The following is a 20293-nucleotide window of genomic DNA, read 5'->3' as shown; positions in this document are numbered from 1 at the left end:
AGGTGTTACTACAACGTAGGGTAAAACGGAACACTCGCCCTTTGTGACCTCATCAAAAGCGTATCCGCTTTGGCATTAAAAAAAAAAACAATCTTGCATGAAAACGTAGAATACTGTAAAGCTATCACACCTTCTATACTATTTTACGTTAAAAGAAGTGCAAAATGACACTTGTAGAAAGTCCGTATTGAAATCGTCTTGCATATTTTACCGCATACTCCTTCCATGAGACTTCTCTTTTCAACGTGACCTTCATAGATACAAGGTTACTTAACAAATAATGTTACATTAATCAAATGTCACCGGTACCTAACAAAAAAAGAATAAAAAATAAATTTACAAAAAAAGCGAAGAGGAAAATCGCAGAATAAACGTGTAAATATCAAAATAGCTGCTGTAAGTCTGTAAGTTACCTCTGCGCAGGTACGGTAACTGGGACTAGGTACAGTACTTCATTGCTGTGATGGGAAATGGTTTACATAGAGGAGTCAATATAAACATAGTATGATACTTTAAAGGGCCCTGTTTTTAGCACGGCTCCCCTAAAAGCCAACTTTAAAACCCACGGGAAACAGCGCTCCCCGAGCACCCGCGACATACGGTCGCTGTAGGTTTGTGTTTCTTTCAGCCGCAACGGAACTGAAAAGACTTTTCGCAAAAATGGAAGAGCTGGGGTGGTACATCAGGAACACTACACCTGAAACTATGTGGTTAACACACACACACCAAAGGTCTGTGTTCCTATATTGCTGGGTCTGAGTCTTATTTGATCGACTATTTCAAATTGTGCACGGTATGTTTTAGACACCCGGTATTGTGCGAAAATGTTATTAACATTGTGATAACCACGTTATATGTTGGTTAGGATTTAGAAGTACAGTAACTGTCCACACAGGGACGTTTTCCGCCATTTTGTCCTCGTTCTGTCCCACCCGCATGCGCGCGCAGTTGTGTACCTCCTCCTCCTCGCCAGAGTCACCGCGTGCCCGCCAAGCCTGCGACGCGAGGACTCCCTTGTAGACGAAACCGTTGGTAACAGGAAAATGTCTACATTGAGACAGTTGTATTAATAACCGACACAGCGCTCAAGAAATCACGTCCTGAAATTGTCAGGTAATCAGGTTGTTTGTGTGTGTACCTATGTAGAATGTCGTTCCAACCTGGAGCATTACCAACGTAGTGGTAAAATGGAGGGCATGTTTTCAAAGGGCCAGATTAAGCCCATATCTAGTTGGACATAATGTAAAATCGCGTCTGCCACCGGTCTGCCGTGAAAATGCTACTTGTTTAGGTTGCACAGTTATTTTAAAAGTCTCTTAAGTCTCTTTCATCAATTTCCCTACGGGATTAATAAAGTATTATCTATCTATCTAAGTGTACTATTATCCTGAGTTGATGGCTACCACCTTGCCCCACACTTTGAGTCAGAACAATATTTAAAGGTTTTAGCAAATCTTTGTGAAAATGTAAGGTAAACAACTGCTGAACCTTTACGAAGTAAACAATATCAGTAATAATATCTTGTCATTTTTAATAGATAATTAGTTGCGATATTTTGTCATTTATTAGATAAATCACATTTAACCAATTTTTAAATGCTGCAAATTGTCTGTCATGGAGATTTGCATAACCGTGTAAAAGGTTAAAAGTGCAGGACTGATGACTTATTTAATCACAAGCTCTGCAAATGAGTGCAAGAGTATGATGACAATATACACTATCAGCTTTCAAGTAATGATGCTGCAATAAAGGGGTAGAACAAAATAAAAAAAATATTAAAGATGCTTTTTACTTGAAAATATGCAATAGATATCTTTTTTATTTGCAGATTTTTAGAAGATAGGCATGTCACAATAAGTATTTTGGATATGTGGATCTGGTATTAAAACAAATGTATTTTGCTTTTAACACATTCACACTGCAGAAGGATGCTTTTTGCTACGCAGGCGTATACAGATAGGGGTCTTCTATCCGAGCTACCAATAAGTCAGTTAAAATGTACAATAACTTTTTTTCCTAGAGAACAGATGCTGTAAGTTGATGTGAGAAAGAGAGTGTTGAAGAGCTTCTAATTTGCATCTGCCCAGGAGAACAACAGTTTCTACGGCTGCTGCTGAAAATGGATCAGTTCCTGTTTAGGAAAATAACCTCCACCCCAAAACAACAAGATCAGTGTTCAGCAGAGGTATGAAAGGTTTCAGCAGTACTTTCTGAGAGGCCTCCTTTAGAGAAATTCTTTGATTAGTGGGAGTCCACCAAACCAAACTGAAGTCTACTATTGGAATAAATAATCCATCTATCCATCTTAATGACAAAAAAATAGAAAAACCAACACACACGCTGGTGTATTCTTAAACAAATCATTTATATCTTTGATTTGTAAAAGTAAGGCAAGAAATGATCTTCTTATTGCCTTGCATTGTACTGTAAAACCCTAGAAGGCAATGGCTATGCATAACATAAACTAATTGAGGCACCCTGTAGTTTTATTCTTGTAAAAGGTGTTCGAAAATAATGAACTCTGTTTTATAAAATAAAAAAGTTAGTTCTCTATACCAATACAGTTTGTCTTTCAGATCAAGAACCCAGCTATCAATATAAAAAGCATGTACATATTGTGTGGCCATAGTATCAAGAATCTTGAAATGTTTTTCAGTGCTCAATTGGGGTCTCTTGTGAAAGTAATGAAATGCAGTAATGAACAAATATTTTGTTAAAAATAATTTGTATCTTTAAATAATCCATCCACTTAATTACTGTTTGATCCAGCATAGAGGCCACAGCCAGTCTTTTTTTAGCCTTAAATTACCCAGATTAGGAAGGTATTTGAGTAAGGCCTTATTGTTTGATTCCAAACAATTAGTAGACTTCCCCCTTTTATTTTCTCACCATGAAATATCCATAGATTGTCTTGGACTATTTAAAGGTTTAAATTGTATTAGCCTCTTCATGTTTATGTGTCAATATTTTCCCTTCTTTTCAACCTCAGGACACAGATGAAGGGTTAGGAACAGACGGTCAGTCAACAGCAGATAATTCTTTATTTCTGAACCTGGATGAGACCCATGAACACCAAGTAAGGTAAGATAAAGCTGGTTTTCATTTATTAAAATACATTCAGTGAAATATTTGCAAATATTAGGGTTTGGTAGTCACGAAGGGTCATTCTTGAATCTTGAATTATCCTATTTAAGTGAATATTCCCCAACCAGAATTTCTCCTTTATCAACAATCCTCAAAAATCATCTTTTTTTTAATTGTAGAATCTCATTTAGAGGATGATACTTCAGAACGGTGTTGGTGGATTCAGATATTTTTGTTTTGAAATTATTTGAAGTACAATCATTGTGAAGAAATACATGTTTTCTTTTAAGAATTAGGAATTTTAAAATAATCCTGGTTCAAAAGGACATTGAACCTTTGGAATCATGGAATTGAAACATCCAGTTTTTATTTTATGTTTAATATCCTAAATTGTCAGGCTTGCTTCTGCCACCAAGACCAAAATCTAATCAGTGAGACTCATTTCATTCCTAACAGTGAATTCCATTGCTTAGAGTCAAATGAAAATAGTAGTTTTCAGACTGAAGTGGATCAGGAAAAGACCTGATAACTCTGTGTTTGTAAAGATCTAATTACTGGAAACAAGAGTTTGGTATTAATAACTTGGTTTAATAACTTAAATTAGTATGTTCAGTACCAAGCAGATATCACACTCTCATTCAGCCTGTACATTCTTAACAGTCACTGCAGGCCATAGCATTTTGTTTGTTTTTCTGTTTGAAGTGATTCGTCTGGCATTGAAACCTCCAGCAGCGATGCAGATATGGTTCCTTCTGAGCATTCAATGTATTTCTCTGCTCTCAATTCGAGGATTGAAGAGTTAGGGAAAAAAGCTCAGGACTTGATTGAAAAGCTCAACGAGAGCAGGAAAGAAAACGATGAGTTAATGAACAATTTCCAAGACAAGATTATGATGAAGGTATTTCATTTTCTTAAAAATCGTCATAAAGACTTTTTTCCTTTATGCCATTGAGAAAATAATAAGATCCTTAACTTTCAGCTTTTCCTCATTGATATGTCACAGAAATAAAGAAAATCTCTCCCCAGTGATGCTTAATTGGGAATTTGTATTTTTAAGATAAAAATGTATCCTTTTTTATATGAATACTATGTGGTTTAATTTCAGGTGATTTGAAAAAGTACCTTTTGGATTGAGTTTAAATATTTTATCCCCTTTAGCTGAAATAGGCTATTCAAATAGTCTAGTACACAACACACAATAATAACAAATGGTACACTACACAACGTAACACATCCCAAATCTGACTTTTAAGACTCTCAGTGTACACTAACAGTCATTCACCTTCAATTTTGAAAGTAAGAACATGGCAGCATGTTCTCAAGAACACAGAAGAACCACAATCATCGGTGAGAATATAAAGATGTTTGTCCTTTCAGGTAGAAAGCCTATGCCAGCAGATGAAGGACCACATGTGTGAGGTGTATGAGGAGGACAACATGCTGGTGGAGGAGAAGCTGCAGCAGCTGTCAGAGTCCCTACAGAGGAGCAGGCTGCTTAACATGGAGCTCCATGGAGCCAGCCAGTCTCTGAGGACCATCAACAAGTGCTTATGTTTCCCAACAGACCTTTGACATTCTACCACTTAGAACTATAGAAAAGCTGTAAAACTTTAGAAGAAAGAAAATGTCAATTCTGGTCTCCCAAATCAGATGTGCATTCAGATTGGAACGTTGCTCCCAGGGGTGTGCCAAATTGTGATGTTCCCAAGTGTTTTCCTCAAAGTCCTGTTCTTAACAGGCGTCTTTCAGTGCAAAGGCAGGTTGCTTTTTGAGATGTCAAACTGTGTGCTGTGTTTAATTAAAAGCTTTTTTGACAGCTCCAAAAGCAGGTATGCTTCACATCAAACTTAAATTTCTGAAAAGTTTTTAATTGGTAATACAAATGCGTTATTCATATCAGTCATCAGTGAGTACTTGGGAGGAGCACTGTGATATAACGGCAGAAACAGAATACAGCAGTATTCTGATACATAACAAAACTGCATACCTGAATACTGCAGTAATCAGCCAATGATAAAAAAAATAGGTACAGCCATTGTATTTTGCATTACTGGCTGTTAATTATGGGTGTGTTTTTGTTAGAATTTCAAAGCTGCAGTATATAACTAGACTTAGGAGAAGGAGAAGTCATTGTGACAAAGATGTTTAAAAATGTTTAATCCTTGACAACTTATAGGCATTTGAAGATTGTAGATACCTGTAACCTGCCTTGAATTGGAATATATCCGTAAGGTAAAAGACTAAAAGGAAAATCTGTATTTGGCACTACCTGTTGTTTTTAGTTTAATCAGAAAGGGATGTTGTGCTAAAGCTTGACAAGATAAGTATATCTTTTGTATAATGTTTAAAATGTTTTTTTTTCATGATTTCAAAAATAGTCTCCTGTTTCCCATGTTTTCAGCATTCTTTAGAAGAGGTGTATTAATGCAATCTCTGTAAAGAAACATATTTCATTGATGTATTGTCTAAGTAAATTCCATAATAGAGATGCTGCATTCTCCCCAAAACAACCTTTGTTTGCAGTGTTTTAGAACCATTACTTTGATTTTATGAAATTATGAATTAGTCTGCAGAACAAATTGAAAGCTGGTCATGAACAGAATTCTGTGAATTCATTGAGTGCTCACTGTTATCATATTTGAACCTTCAGAAAATTCTAGCAGTCTACAATAACAAAAGGAAAAAAAATATATAGGCCATCAATTTACTGGCTATTTTCTCCTTTTGGTGGCTGTAGCGTAACTGCAGTATAAGTGCACAGATGCTCACATATAAAAATATAGGCCTCTGGTAATACTCAGTAATGCTTATAGTAATAGTAATGCCAATTACTGAAATCCTTTCAAAACAATAGAACCCTTTATCATAAAAATATAACTCAGTAAGAGTAAAATGATTTACTGGTAAAATTGCTTTTTAAGTTCATTTATGCATTGGGTAAATCCTAATGATAAAGTCAAATACAGATCATTCAGTAAACTGGACCAAGGTCATGAAGGAAGTAAGTCAATTTCATCTGCTGGACTATGGACTTCCTGATGGATCCCATGGAAGGCAGAAAGGGATGAGGTGTCAGGGCAGCTCAACTCCAAGCAGGACATTTTATTTGTCCTGCAAACACAGAATACCAGTGCCTCTTCTTGCCATCTCCTGCCCTTCAGCTTAGCCTCTGTCTTGTACACAGGCTACCTTCTAAAAATCTGCTGCTGCTTCCTGGTGAGTAGATTCCCCAGTACCCTATTTGTTTTTAAAGATGAATGATTGCAACATTATGTTTCCCAGAAGGTGAGAGGGCGTATAGGCTCAAAGATAGCAGGGAGAGTGAGGCATCCATATCTTATCCACACTTGCGTCATGCACTCAGTTTACTGGTATCTATTGGCACATACTATCATTTCTTTTTATTTGAAAAAACAGTGCTTTTAGTCTACAGGTCTTCTGTTTGTTGTCATTGTTACAGATCTATTATTTGTTGCCTGATTCCCAACCTCAGCTACTTTCACTTAATTTCTCATTGTGTAAACGTTTAAATGTCAATGTTCATTGTGAATAAAATACACCTGCCTAGATGATTGTATCTGCCCTAATATTAGTATAACAAAAAATAGACTCAAAAATCATTAAGTACTAATAATAATCCTTGCAGATTCCAGTGAGTGAGATTTCCATTTCATGCTGGAGCGCTGTTCAATACTGCCTACACATTATATCTGAAAATGTTGAGGAACAACTGGAAGAAAATGTGTAAGAAAGTTGACTCTTCGGTACATTTTTTAATACAGTAAGCCATACAGCTTTTTACTAAAATAATCTGCATTGAATTAAATTTATTTATTCTTCATTTACACAGCACATGGCTAAATATCTATTTCCAGCCAGAAAAAAAGACTTTCCTAGTATATTACCCTAAAACTTTAACAAATCCATCTGAAGAAACTGTTTCACTAAAAAGGTGTCTGCTGTTACTCTCTAAATAAGAAGCCTAGTCAATACCTCAATAAACTGTTCGAATTTAATAATTACAGTAAAGTGTCTGCTCAACACAGTCCTAAAGATGGAAAAGAGAAGTGGTAGATAGTTTAGGCTTGGACCTAAAATTATTTTTTTGTTGTTGTTTTAAAAATGACTCAATGTTGCATAAAGTGTTTTATTTCAGACAAAACAGAATCCTCCAACAGTCAACAAAATCCAGTTCTTTCAAGACAGATTAGATTAGTGAGAAAGTGGTGGAAACTGTAGAACAGTAAATTCTAAAGTGCACAATGTAGGCAGCTTTTTCCTCTTACACATAATCAGTAACTTAATGTTTTTTCAAAAATGAAAAAGTTCTGCTAAGTTATTAAGTAAGATGATTGACAACATTTATTGCAGAAAAAAATATGGTTTTACATTTTTTGACTATTAATAGCAAAAATAATCTTTAAACGTATAATGCTTGGCAGACCACAGTACACAAAACAAGTTATTTTCATTTTAGTGAGTTCTCAAGTCACAAAGAAATTTATAAGAACAAAAGCTTATATCCTGCTAGAGCCCACCTGATTTTCTTTTACATTTGAAGCAACGATCGGCACTAACGGTCTCGAGAGGAATCGTGGATGTGCGTATTTTCGATAGAACAGAAGTCCAAACTCCAAACTTGATTTCATGGGGAAAAAAAGTGCCATGCAGTTTCAGATTAAAAAAAAATTCAGTAGATTCCAGATTGGAAGCCTTTTTGGGAACAATTAAGAATCTCTGGACCTGATTCTTCACCCAAAGAGTCTGAAGATCTACTTCTGGACAGTGAAGGATTGCAGCCCAGTAATTGCTCTGCCCAAGATCAACGCGTGGATGTCATGAGTCCCTACAACAGGAAAAGGAAAAGGTGAACACCCTCATTTCACTTCGCAAGTACAATTAGAGGAAATAAAACAGGCAGTGTCTCAATTCCCATTTTAGGATTTTTTCAAGGCAACAAGATTAGTTTTTCATTAGGCATTCAGCTCAAGTTTTAAATATTATACCTCCAAGATATTCAGGTGTAAATGAAATGCAGAAAGGAAAAATGAGCATGATGATTATATCAACATTAAAACAGCTATGTTGAATACAATTACAATTAGTCATTTACACCAGCATTTTTCATTCAGTGTGCCATCTGAACTCCTCTCATTTGTTACCTTTATCATCATCTTATGTGATGATAGTGTGATTAGATCTTTTTCTTTAGACCATGAAATGCGTGCTACCCATGACCAGCCACAAATTAAAAAAAAAACAACTGTGTCATAAACTTGTTAAAACAAGTAATTTGTCATGGAGCAAAACTGTGAAAACTGCTGCAATTATAATGGTGTAAAAGATGGTTTTACAAAGCACTGCAGTGGTGTTTTTTTCACAGTTTCAGCTTCAACACCAAGACCTGTTAATCACTGGAGCGCAGACCTACAGATTTAGTTCCAATCATTCCTGTAGATTGCAACAATATATGGCATACGTGGAATGGCATGTGTCAGTTTTGGCTTTCTTACAATAAGATTATACTAAGTATGACTTTATTTTTGTACTTAATTTGATGGAATGTGCTGGGATTGTGTCACACAGAAAGCATGGAGTTGCTGTGAAAGTGGATGGGTTAGAATTAAACTCCCCTTTTCCATAACTGCTTGAAAACATCCAACTATAAAATAGCAAATCTTTGTATAAGCACAGTGGCATACAGTCTTGTACGCAAGCGCATTGCTGCCACCAAGGAAACAAAAATCCTCACCCTTACTAATTATCTCGTAATTACGAGATGGTAATTCTCGCGTACTTCATGTGATCATGCAATGGCACAATTGTCATACAATACCTACATTGCTACGTGTGGACTTGCAGTTTTAAGCAGTGGAAGTGATTGCACGTATAACTGTTCATAACGGAACCATCATTGCCTTGATTTCTAAATCCCACAGAACTGGTCCTCATGCTTATAATGATTCTGTTCACATTTGCTAAAAAAATTATGACTAAACCCCATTCGAAAGCAAATCCGTACAAATTCTGCAGCGCTGGACATTAAATCATTAAAACAAAAGTGCCAGCCACGTTCACAGTAGCTTCTAGACGCGTTCAATGCACAACGTAACAAGCTGTACATACACTGAAGTAATCATTGCTATCTCATAATTCTGAGAGAATTTGTTATCTCGTAAATATGAGATAAGGGGGTGACTTTTTGTTTTTCCCCTTTGTGGCAGCAATGCACTTCAGTAGTCTTGCTATTTGCAATCTATTGCAGCAGGTACAGTGGGTGTAGAAAGTATTGATCCTCACTGGAACTCTACCACATTTTGTTGTAAAACTTCAAATTGCATCAAACATGTTGACAGAGCATAATCAGTTTTTACTGTAAAAAAACAATTTGAGGAAAAATAGAAAACTGCTTGGACAACTATTCACTGTCCCCGAGACTTTAAGAATGTAACACTTATTCTCTCTCCCTCTTTGAACAATCACAGCCTCAGGTCTTTTATGGGATGTTGAACCCAGCTTTTTTAACCTTCGGGTTTAATTTTCACCAACTAAAACGACTTTGCAAGTAGCCTTACAAAGACAGGTGTTAATCGCTAAAGTGGGGAATACTTTTCCAATGGAGATTTTTAGAGGGAACATTTTTTAACTCATTTATTTTATACCCCCAAACTTTTAAACACTCTTCTGCTAAAAATACACAAGTCAGTCAGTCACGTCTTCCATTTGTAACACAACAAAATGTGGTAAAAATACAGTAGAGATCAATAGTTTCTACACCCACTGTAAACCTTTATAAAAAAACATACATCTTATTCAGCTACTTCATAATATTGTGAAAATCATAATAAACATTTGTTTACACTGCAGGTCTTTTTTTCACCCAAAGACTGTACATTAGTAAGTGAAATTAAAAACTATCTACTTCTGGCATTTTTGGGGGGAAGATGGCGCAGTGGTTAGCAATGCCGCCTCACAGTGTTGGGGCCCTGGATTTAATTTCAGACCTGGGGTGCTGTCTGTGTGGAGTTTGTATGTTCTCTCCAGGTTTGTGTGGATTGCCTCTAGGTGCTCTGATTGTTCCCACAGTCCAAAGGCATGCTGGTAGACAAACTGACTTCTGGGAAATTTGGCCCTGGTGTGGGTGTGTTTATATCTGTGTCTGTGTGTGTGTCCTGCAACGGACTGACAACCTGTCCAGGGTGTATCCCGCCTTGTGCCTGGTTCTTACTGACATGAATTGGATAAAGCAGCTAGAAGATGGCTGGATTTTGTGAGAAACGATGATTCGTGGAAGAAGGCACTCAGCCAATGACCTCCCACCTCAACCTGCAAATTCCAAACCGTGGTTATGCTGCCATCTAGTGGCGATGCGCTGCGCCAGCACTCAAAGCTCTTCCCCTACCCTCGTAGGTGTTGACGGCCTCCAGGTTCATGACGTGGCGAATGATGTGGTACTCATCGGCAATGCCGTTGCCCCCCAGCATGTCGCGAGCCTGCCGCGCGATTTCCAGCGCTTTTCCGCAGCTGTTGCGCTTCAGCATGGAGACCATCTCTGGCGCAGCCCTGCAGAAGGTAAAACACGCCCGTGAGACCCTGTTTAGTCATGAAGCATTTCCCCCGATGCTCCTTTCACACACATATTGAGCCTGCTGTATAAATAAGCAGGGCTGCGCAGTCTTCAAAATTAATTGAATCTGGCTGGGTGCATATAAAGCCTACATTAAAAACTGTGTTCACTCGTAAGGAAGCTTTTTATTTCACAAATCTAGAATACCGTCTATCAGCAGCCTTATACTCAAGAAACACTTAAGGGGTCTTTAGTTAATTGAGTTGCAAATGGAAACAGACCTCCCTTGAGGAACGAGGTGCTGCCCTCCCTGCTACTGGAGTTTATTTTCTCCAAAATATCCCTAAAGGGACAGCCCTAACTAAAGCAAAAAGCTTCTTTCCTCTCTTGTCTACAACACTCAAGTACAGTAACATCAGAACAGAGGTGAATATATCTAGAAAAGCCCCACGTAGTACAACAGTGCGGGGTATTTTAGGCATTCAAGCACGTTGGTTTTAAAAAATAGCTGGCTGATGCTTTAAAGCTTGAGGTGGCTTCCTAAGATCATAAGAAAGATAAGAAGAGGTCCATCAAGCCCTTTCGTAGCTAACTGATCTGAGAATCTCATCTTGAAAGAAGCTTCAACAACATGGCTGGGCAGCTTGTGCCAGACCCCCCGTGACCCCTCGTCTTTTTCCCCCCAGGAAGGGAACCGACACTGGTTCTCACAGGACAACCACAGTTCTCCTCACTTCTTGTCTTCTATGAGGCGCCCCAGCCGCAGACAAGCCTGCAGGCCCAGCGTGATCTCCGTCAGCATGTCGGCCATCTTCTTCTGCATCAGCTGATTGCGCGCCAGGGGCACGCCGAACTGGATCCTGGGGGAAACAGGCCTTTTACTACCCGAGCACCACCAATTCAGGTAACTCAGGTAAGATGACTCCCTCTGCGTGGTGTTTCAGTCTATTTCACACACACACACCCACTGGTAACCAGTTTCTGTGCCTGGCCCGGACCTGTTTGTAGCATTATTTCAGTGTGATCAAGACATCTGGAATGAGTGCTCAGAGCTTGTGGCTTGTAAAACCAGGAACAGCTCCTGAGCACCAGTAGACTCATCAGTTCCCCTGTCAACAGCTGTAATGTCAGTACTCAATCACATACTGACTGCCTGCTCAAAAGCAATTCATATGGGTGGAGACAACTGTAAAGCTTTACTGTAGCTCCAGACTCCAGGTAGCTGGAGATGTTTATAAGATTAAAATAAAAGGGTTTGTGTGCAAAGGTTGCAGTTGATTATGCTGTGTGTGAACATGGCCTTCACTGTCTACAGTCTTCAATGTAAACAAACTTAGGATACATTTTATGATGAGGGAAATGTGACCGTGTTTAAGTCTGAGAACGTAAAAGTTGGAAATAAGAGAGCCAAACTTTTGGCCTACCTCACGGTCTTGGTTGCTACTCCAAGATCCAAGGAATCCACTCGATTCCCTTCCAAGAGAATCTGTTAAAACCCACTAAAGAGGCAAAGAAACTCGGCCTCTTTTCGGATTTGCATTTTTTTGGTTATTAGCTACTACAAATCTTGCTACGCTGTTCTGTGAAATCCTCAACCTGTCAATTCGATGACATCTTGATTTATCAAGAGTGGTGAAGGAAAAATAATTTCAGTTCCCTTCACCCATTCTGAGCAGAACCAAAGAGACACCTAAAACTGGGACTCACAACAACACAAGAAATGGAGCCAACGTAAGATAAAGCAGAGGTTGTGCAATTGTCTTTACGATCAGAGGAATGGAGCACTCACCTGTCCAAGGTGTACTGACGAGCCGCATGGAAGCAGAATTCTGCAGCGCCCAGCGCGCCCCAGGCGATGCCGTAGCGGGCATTGTTCAGGCAGCCAAAGGGACCCTGCCAGACAAGCGAGAGGCGGGCAGAGAAAGTCGTCACATCTATGCGGGTTCATTTGAAGTGTGCCACCATCAAAGACAAAACTACTGGACTTGTGGAATTATCTTGAAGAAGTGCAGGGCTTGCGCCTAGAGGTCTCTCTCAATGCGCTCATTAGAGTTCCCATCGTCGATGTAGTAGTCAATGTAGGGTAACGTCATGGGCGTGATCACAAAGGAGAAATTCTTTCTGATATTACAAAGTAGTACAAAAGTGGATTCGAGTGCTTTGTGATGGATCTAGAATGTGAGATGTGTAGTAATGTGTCTAGAGAATGTGCATCCTGACTTTCATGTCCTTTCATCAGCAGATTGAACTTGCAGTCCATGCCCATCTTTGCGATCATGCGGAATTTCAACAGTGCAGATCTGATCTGACGCTGGCACTGCCCGCAGGGCGCAAAGCAGGGAAGGCTGCTCCCTGCCGCCTGCTAGCACAGCCTGCCGTTTGGCAAACCGTCCGTCTTCGCTCGTGCTCCTCCTACAGTGATCTCGGATGCCTGCCGCGCGAGCTTGGAGACAAGGACGTGAGAACTCGAGGCAGCTTTGCTGCCGCCCCCCCTCCTCACCCCCAGGCCGCTGGCATTGGGCAGCAGGTTCTCCTCGGGCACCTCCACGTCGTCCATCAGAATCATGCCGGTGGCCGAGGCCCGCAGGGAGAACTTGCCCTCGATCTGGGGCGTGGACAGCCCCTTCATGCCGCGCTCCAGCAGGAAGCCCCGCACCTTGCCGTCCTCGCACCTGGCCCACACCACGCACAGGTCAGCGACGGGGGAGTTGGTGATCCTGCGCGAGACGGCACCAGAGCCAGGCTGAGAGGTGACTGCCTTCAAGCATTAGGCAAAGACTACCAACTTCTGGAAGATCACTCCAAAATCAAACCTGATGTCTAGGAAAACTCAGCATTAAAGAGCAACTAGATCCTGTTCTGTTGCAATGCACCTAAACTAATGAAACGGACCACAGACTCTAGGGCCTGATGTTCCCAGGGGGAAAACTACTCATGTAATTATCTCACTGCAGAGCAGGTCATTGGCCCAAAGAGAAAACAAGAGCCCTTGACTCTACCTGTGCTTTTCAACCTCACCTCCAAACCTTTTGCTTTTACGTTTTTTTATTGTCATGTATAATCTACTCATTTTCGGTTTGTGCGTTCTGGTTATATTTCTGCCACACACAGCGGCAAAGGTTTTACCAACTCTGGCTTTACAGCTGGAAGTGTAAAGTGCGGATAATTACGCTGAAAGAAAGTTTTATCGGGTAATATAAGTTATATGGTCAAATAAAATAAGAACAAAAGTCACTGCACTTTCTCTCTCGAAACTCCACATACGCTGGGCTAATGTTAGCTAAGGTGCAAATTAACAAAATAGCACTTTTCAAGACCTATATTCCACACCTCCTGCAGAAGCCCCAGTTTCCCAACGAAGGCTTTAGCAAGTTTTATTGATATAGAACTGCATATCTATGCATTTGTGTTGTACATCTATATCGGTGGGCAGCACTGCTAACTTACAGTGCCGGGACCCTGCCTTCACTTCCAGACCTTGGGTGCTATCTGTGTGGAGTTTATATGTTCTCCCTGTGTTTGCATGGGTTTCCTCCCACAGTCCAAAAACACACTTGTAGATTAATTACAGGAAAATTGACCCTGGTGTGAATGTCTGTGTCTGCCCTGTGATGATGGACTGCCGTCCCATCCAGGGTGTATCCTGCCTTGCATCTGACAGGCTCTAGCTACCCGATGACCCTGAATTCCACAAAGGGATTAGAAAGTAGATGGATCTATATCTGTTGATACAGATCTACAGGGATGAACCTCTACAGGCTACAGGACTAGCTGACTTGAAGTCACGAGACTGGATCCCAGTCAGGAAATAACGAAGGCTTCAGAAGGCACTGCACTTCTATACTGTAAATCAGTACCATGTTTTAGAGCCGTTCAGGGTGAAGGTCCGGCTGGAGGAGTTGTAGCGGGCGCGGGTCTCCATGCTGCTCGGGTCGCTGCCGTGGTTGGGCTCCGTCAGCCCGAAGCAGCCCAGCATCTCCCCCTTGGCTGAGAGAGCACACAGGTCAGCCCCGCACACCCCCACCGCCGACAGCAGCAGCTCGGAAAATACCCCAGTGGGGTTCATCCTCCATTTGTAACTGACTACTCTAACTCAGAGGCCCCGGCTAGCTCTGTTGGTAGAGCACGAGACTCATTATCTCAGGGTAGTGGGTTCGTGTCCCACGTCGGGCACCAGGTCCTCCATGTTGAGGTTGGGCACAAGGCTAACAACTCTGTCCTGTAAAAAACTAATGTAAGGGAAACAGCAACAGGATGTTGCTGCCCTACATGCCGGAAGGCATAACGGGCAAACACACACACTCACACCTCATTCATTCTGTAAATGATGCCTTACAAAACCCAAAATTAATTTCGACAATATTTTCTTAAATCTTCAGGAATATTCAAAGCGCATTTCAGCACAGATTATTTTCCAGTTCCAGTTACTGATTGATAACTGCTTCTCTTGTGTATGGTTCCTGGCTAAACCTTAGAAAATGAAAAAGGAGCATTTTAAAGGGATTTTTTTTTAAATCCATAACAATCACAATAAAGGAAATATGGCTCCCTGAATGGACTTTATCCGAAACATAAATGTCCGATTACAGCTGTCTAATTAAGCGGTCATGCCCTCTGTACGGGTGTGCTGCACAGGGGAGACGAAGGCCTGTTTACCCAGCCTGGGCAGGTACTTCTTCTTCTGCTCCTCGGACCCGTACGCGGAGATTGGGTGCATGACCAGGGAGGACTGGACGCTCATCACGGAGCGGTAGGCGCTGTCCACTCGCTCCACCTCCCGCGCGATCAGGCCGTACGCCACGTAGCTGGTCCCGGCACAGCCGTAACCTGGCGAGACACGGTCCGTGAGCGCCGAACGGGGGGACAGCAGGGGCGCCGGAGCACGTCGGCTGCCTGGTCTCGACTCACCTTTGATCGTCGGGCCCAGGACTCCGAGCTCTCCCATCTCGGACACAATCTCCCGATGGAAAACTAGGAATAAGGACAAGCCATCAAACCCAGTCAATTGGAAGACAACTGAAAACCTCCCATTTGCGTTCAAATTTGAAACCGATTCTATTGCTTTCCTTCTCTAGAAGCCAGTGTGTACACTGTGGTTTAACTCTGGCCAAGAGGGACTGCATCTGCATTATACCCTGTACATGAGCCATGATGGGGACCCTTTTATCACAGCAGCTCCAGTACAACCCCAGACTGCCATGGTCTCCTTTAGTGCTCCCTCTTACCTTCGTTCCGGTTAGCCATGAGAATACGCGGCATCAGTTTCTCCTGGCAGTACGTCCGGATTGTGTCCCTGATCATGGTCTCCTCCTCTGTCAGCTGGCTCTCCAGGTCCAGGGCATCACGCCAGTCCATCTGCGCCTTGGCTGGGTGGGAGCGGAGTGGCACCATTAACATATACTCTTTGTGCCCTCCCCAGATAGTTCCATCACAACTCATTTAACGCAACGCTACAAGTAAGGACATTATGCCCAAGATCCATCCATCCATTCATTTTCTAGCTGTTTCATCCCATTCAGGCTAGCAGGGGAGCTGGAGATTATCCCAGCAAGCAATGGGTGAAAGGCAGGATACACACTGGATGGGACGCCAGTCCATCGCAGGGCACACACTCACACCAGGGCAAATCTACCCAGAAGCCAATTAACCTACCAGTATGTCTTTGGACTGTGGGAGGAAACTGAAGCACCCGGAGGAAACCCACAGAGAACATGCAAACTCCACACAGACAGCACCTCGGGTCCAGAATTGAACCCAGGGCCCCAGCGTTGTCATGCTAACCACTGCACCACCGTGCTGCCCTGCCCAAGATCCACTTGTTCAAGTTTAAAGTTAAAAGATCGAGTATTTTCACCTAGGGATTTACACACTGAGCACTCTCTGAACAAAAGAAAGATTACAAAAAAAAGAACACTTAGCGCATCTAGCTAGCTTATTTGTATATAGTAGTTTATAGCATCTCATCCAGCTACTTCTTGTGAGAAGCCAGAGTATCTGCTCCAACAATATAGCTAGGCAGCTTGTTCCACACTCCCACCACCCTCTCTGCACAGACCGACTCATAGTAGCTTGAGATGCTTTAGAAATGTACAGTATGTCGGCCCATTATCTCATGCTGTCACAGATCCCACTGGATGTCTGGATTAAAAGGCTATTTTTTCTGTACAGGAAGGATCATTCAAATTGCACTTACTTGTTTTGCTGGGTTTGTCCGTCTTCACCTCTGTCTCTGTAAGATTCAAAACCCAGGCTTTAGAACACAAATCTCCACCAAGCAGAAAACAGAAGACACTTGAGCTTGAGGACTCAAAATGTGCCTTTGTCTTTGATACAATGTAAAGTCTGAAAAAGAAATCCTGCATACAGAATCTTGTTTTCTAAAGAATGAAATTGGAAGATGCTCTGCCTGTTGGCTCCCTAATGTATCCGTGATGTAATTACACAAGGCAGCTTAGAAGAGATATCTGTGGTTATGCAAAATTTGAAACTGAATTTCAAATATATATAGTCCTCCACAAGAAAACAAGCTGCCTGAACAGACAGTACGGCTGCAACCAAACCACTTTTCAAGGAATCACATAAATAAATCCATCCTAAGATGCATGTCAGAAAGGTCACAAATGAGAGAAGGCTCATCCGGCTCATCTGTTTCCCACTTCCAAGAGACTTGTCCAGCTATTTTCTGAAGGATCTGCTTCAACCACATGGCTGGGCACTGATTTCATGTCCTCTTAATTCAAAACCCTTTGTGTAACAAAGTGCTGTCCATTCCTAAATGCATTTCCTGTCAGGTCCCACCTGGGTCCTTCTAGGTGGTGACATTGCACTCCTGCCTCAGACTGCGAATCGGTGTCTCTTGTGATTTTAAATACATGAAAGAACGCTCCTGGTAGCCTCCCCTCGCCAAAACTAAACCGATCTGGATTCAGAGCATCTTGCATGAAGTCTAATGCTACACCTCTCACCACCAGCTGCTGACACACATACAGAGGGCTGGTATTTCTGCCCCAGGGAGCAGGAGGACTGTGGGAGAAAACATCACTGGACATGCAAACCCAAGAATCGGCTTGCAAAATTTCAGCCAACGAAGACGAGCCCCGGATCGAAAGCCACGCAGCCCCTTGGGCCCCTCGAGGCCTGGAGATGACCATCGCCCGCCCCAGGGTCAGTGCCGTTAAGGAATCTGGCCGTCTTACCCCTCTGAGCGGCGGCGGTGCCCTGTGCTCTGACAGCATGGAACAGCGCCCCCCTCTGGACGGGCAGGAGCAGACGCACAGCTGCGCTTCTCAAGGCCATTGTGGGTTAGGCTGGGGAGGGAAGAGCAAACATCCAGTCAGCTCAACGAGACAGACCTGCCCCATCAGGCTCTCAGTGGTACAATAAGCATTAGCAGATCATACAGAGCAACAGAGCTGGAAGTCTATTGGACTGAGGGAGCTGATTAAGATGTTGACTGGGATAAGTACATAAGGACTCTGAGAACATTTCTGAGCTCTAGAAATCTCCTGTCAATTAGGTGTGTGGAAATGAAGTAACTGGACCTCCGCAGAACACAGTCACTTTTTTTTTCCATCTGCAGGAGTATCTGGGGGCAATTTTGTTCCCCGTCTTATGTTTGGAGTTCCCCTAGTCCATTAATATATCCGCCTGAACAGCTGTTAAAATGCTTTGTCAGAAAGACCACTTTATAAACAAAGAGGGTTGTTTGTGTTAAATCACTTCGCAACAACAGGCCAGACGTTCTGAACAGAAACGGGTTTAAAAGCGCGAATCAAACAAAAAGTTCAATTAAAGGGATTAATTAACCTCTGAGCTTGGTTAGAACCTGCACTGGAAGACACAGGTCATGATGCCCATCAGCAGCTGTGGAGCTGACAGGGAAACATACAGCACGACTGAGACATCAGGATCTCCTGTGTCAAAGGAGCAGTTTCCTTTTTGCATAGTCTGACATCATGCCAGTCTGACATTTTGTTTGGCAACCCGAACAGTACGGCCTGTTGAAGGTATATTTTAAGCTGGAAAAAGACTGTTTAGTTTATCCAATTCATTTTTGTTGGAGTTGTGTACAGACTTCAAACAGGAAGGACAGGCTTTACATCCAATCCTTGAACAGGATGACCTACATTTCCAGATGTTTTGTTAGTCCAAGAGTTTAAATTACTTTTATTCACCTCACATTCATATATTGAAAAGGATAACTCAAATTACAAACTCGTATTTCCTAAATCTTCGTCCGTTCGACATTTGAGAGATTAGGAACGCATCGAGATAACTCGAGGTCTCCCGTAACTGCCTTTGAGAATAGCGTGCCTATTAACAGAATAACGTGTTTTACAAATAAGAAAACAGCGAATAAAAATCAATAAAGGCTGCCTCTCCTGTGTTCAGTTTGTAATGAACGGTATGTCGAGACACATACATTCCATAGTTAGTAGCATATTACGCAAGCATAACTCCCGTGCGATTTCTACGAAGATACCACAACGTATCGTACTGTGAAACAATTCATAGGAGGCAAAAAGATAAACGTAGATATACTGTCGCAGTGACACTGTTGCAGTATAATTTAGCGGCGTCCCTAAAGCCAAAGTTTTATTGTGAGGTCAGTCACTCAGGTCAGTCAAACTCCGGTTACACAACCTGCAAATTAAACCCCGATCTCTTAACTGATCTCCTAAAAATACCACCCGTGCATCGCTACCTGTTTTTACTTACTCTGAGTTTGTGCTTCCTCGCAGGCACTAAGTAAAATCTTTGAAAGGGCTGGAAGGGTGAACAAGTTTATTTCCTTCGTGCTGCAGGACTTCGGCTTTCGCAGTTTGACAAGCCAGCAAGCTCACTGTGACGTGATAGTCGCACGCTGAGGTCGTCAGAAGCGGAGGGGCGGCTAAGCCGCCATGTTGAGTGTGGCAAGATAAGAATTGCGGTTAAAGCAACTTTCCAAGTTTTGTCAAAATGTAAAGCATGACACTGTAAAATAAACACTTCGAAGGAAATGGAAACAAACCATTAAAATGAAAGCATCAAGAGGTTTACAGTCACATTTTCAACTTACTTGTAGAATTATAATTAATCATACTTTGCTGCTGACTGATTTACAATTGCACTTCATAGAGCAATCCGTTTTGCAAACATTTCTGGGAAACGTAGTTACTATGATTGTTTATACAATAGATTTTATGTCCTACATGTCTGCAGACATAAGAACAGTTTTATTTTCGTTAGATTTAATGGGAAGTGAACGCAATTGGAAATGTTTATATGCACAATTCCATTACATATAATGGGACACCATGTAACCATATTTAAGTTATAAAGTGCACTGAATTGAGTAATCGATCGCAAGCTGCACTGTCATACCTACACTGCAAAATGGTTGGGGACACACAGCAAAGAAAATAAACTTTAACGCTTGTTTCTAGCTGTAATTCAGCTTTTCTCGTGAAATAACGCGCTTGAGTGATTTTCGAGACTTCGACCGCCTCTTTCAAAATGGCCGCCCCCTCGCGCTTGGGGGCGGTGGCTGGGAGCTCGGGCGCTCATTGGTGGAGTCGGAGGCGTGTGCGGGACTGGGCGAGGGGCCCGGTGATTTAAACATAGCGCCCGGCTGTTCCCGTACTGCGGGGGCGATTTTAGCTG

The 20293-nt window shown here is 41.8% G+C and overlaps 2 protein-coding genes across 2 annotated transcripts; one reads left to right on the top strand and one right to left on the bottom strand.

Moving 5' to 3' along the window:
- The first annotated feature begins 2119 nt into the window (after positions 1-2119).
- Positions 2120-4656, top strand: syce2 (synaptonemal complex central element protein 2). The gene is made up of 4 exons (XM_088931513.1): positions 2120-2185; positions 2990-3081; positions 3787-3982; positions 4462-4656. The coding sequence occupies exons 1-4, from the start codon at positions 2120-2122 to the stop codon at positions 4654-4656; spliced, it is 549 nt and encodes a 182-aa protein (XP_088787639.1).
- A 2561-nt stretch (positions 4657-7217) lies between these two features.
- gcdha (glutaryl-CoA dehydrogenase a) lies at positions 7218-19513 on the bottom strand. The gene is made up of 12 exons (XM_088931546.1): positions 19370-19513; positions 17848-17958; positions 16845-16880; positions 15877-16017; positions 15560-15622; positions 15308-15478; positions 14509-14638; positions 13152-13368; positions 12441-12544; positions 11386-11511; positions 10487-10647; positions 7218-7930 (listed from the first exon to the last, which is right to left on the bottom strand). Exons 2-12 carry the CDS (start codon positions 17945-17947, stop codon positions 7857-7859), a joined length of 1323 nt encoding a protein of 440 aa, XP_088787672.1. The 5' UTR covers positions 17948-17958; positions 19370-19513; the 3' UTR covers positions 7218-7856.
- Positions 19514-20293: the final 780 nt, after the last annotated feature.

The sequence above is a fragment of the Atractosteus spatula genome, chromosome 14, assembly GCF_055471065.1.
Source record: "Atractosteus spatula isolate fAtrSpa1 chromosome 14, fAtrSpa1.hap1, whole genome shotgun sequence".
Classification (NCBI taxonomy): domain Eukaryota; kingdom Metazoa; phylum Chordata; class Actinopteri; order Semionotiformes; family Lepisosteidae; genus Atractosteus; species Atractosteus spatula.
The sequence above is the reverse complement of the archived record's forward strand: the minus strand, read 5'-3'. Positions and strand labels throughout refer to the sequence as shown.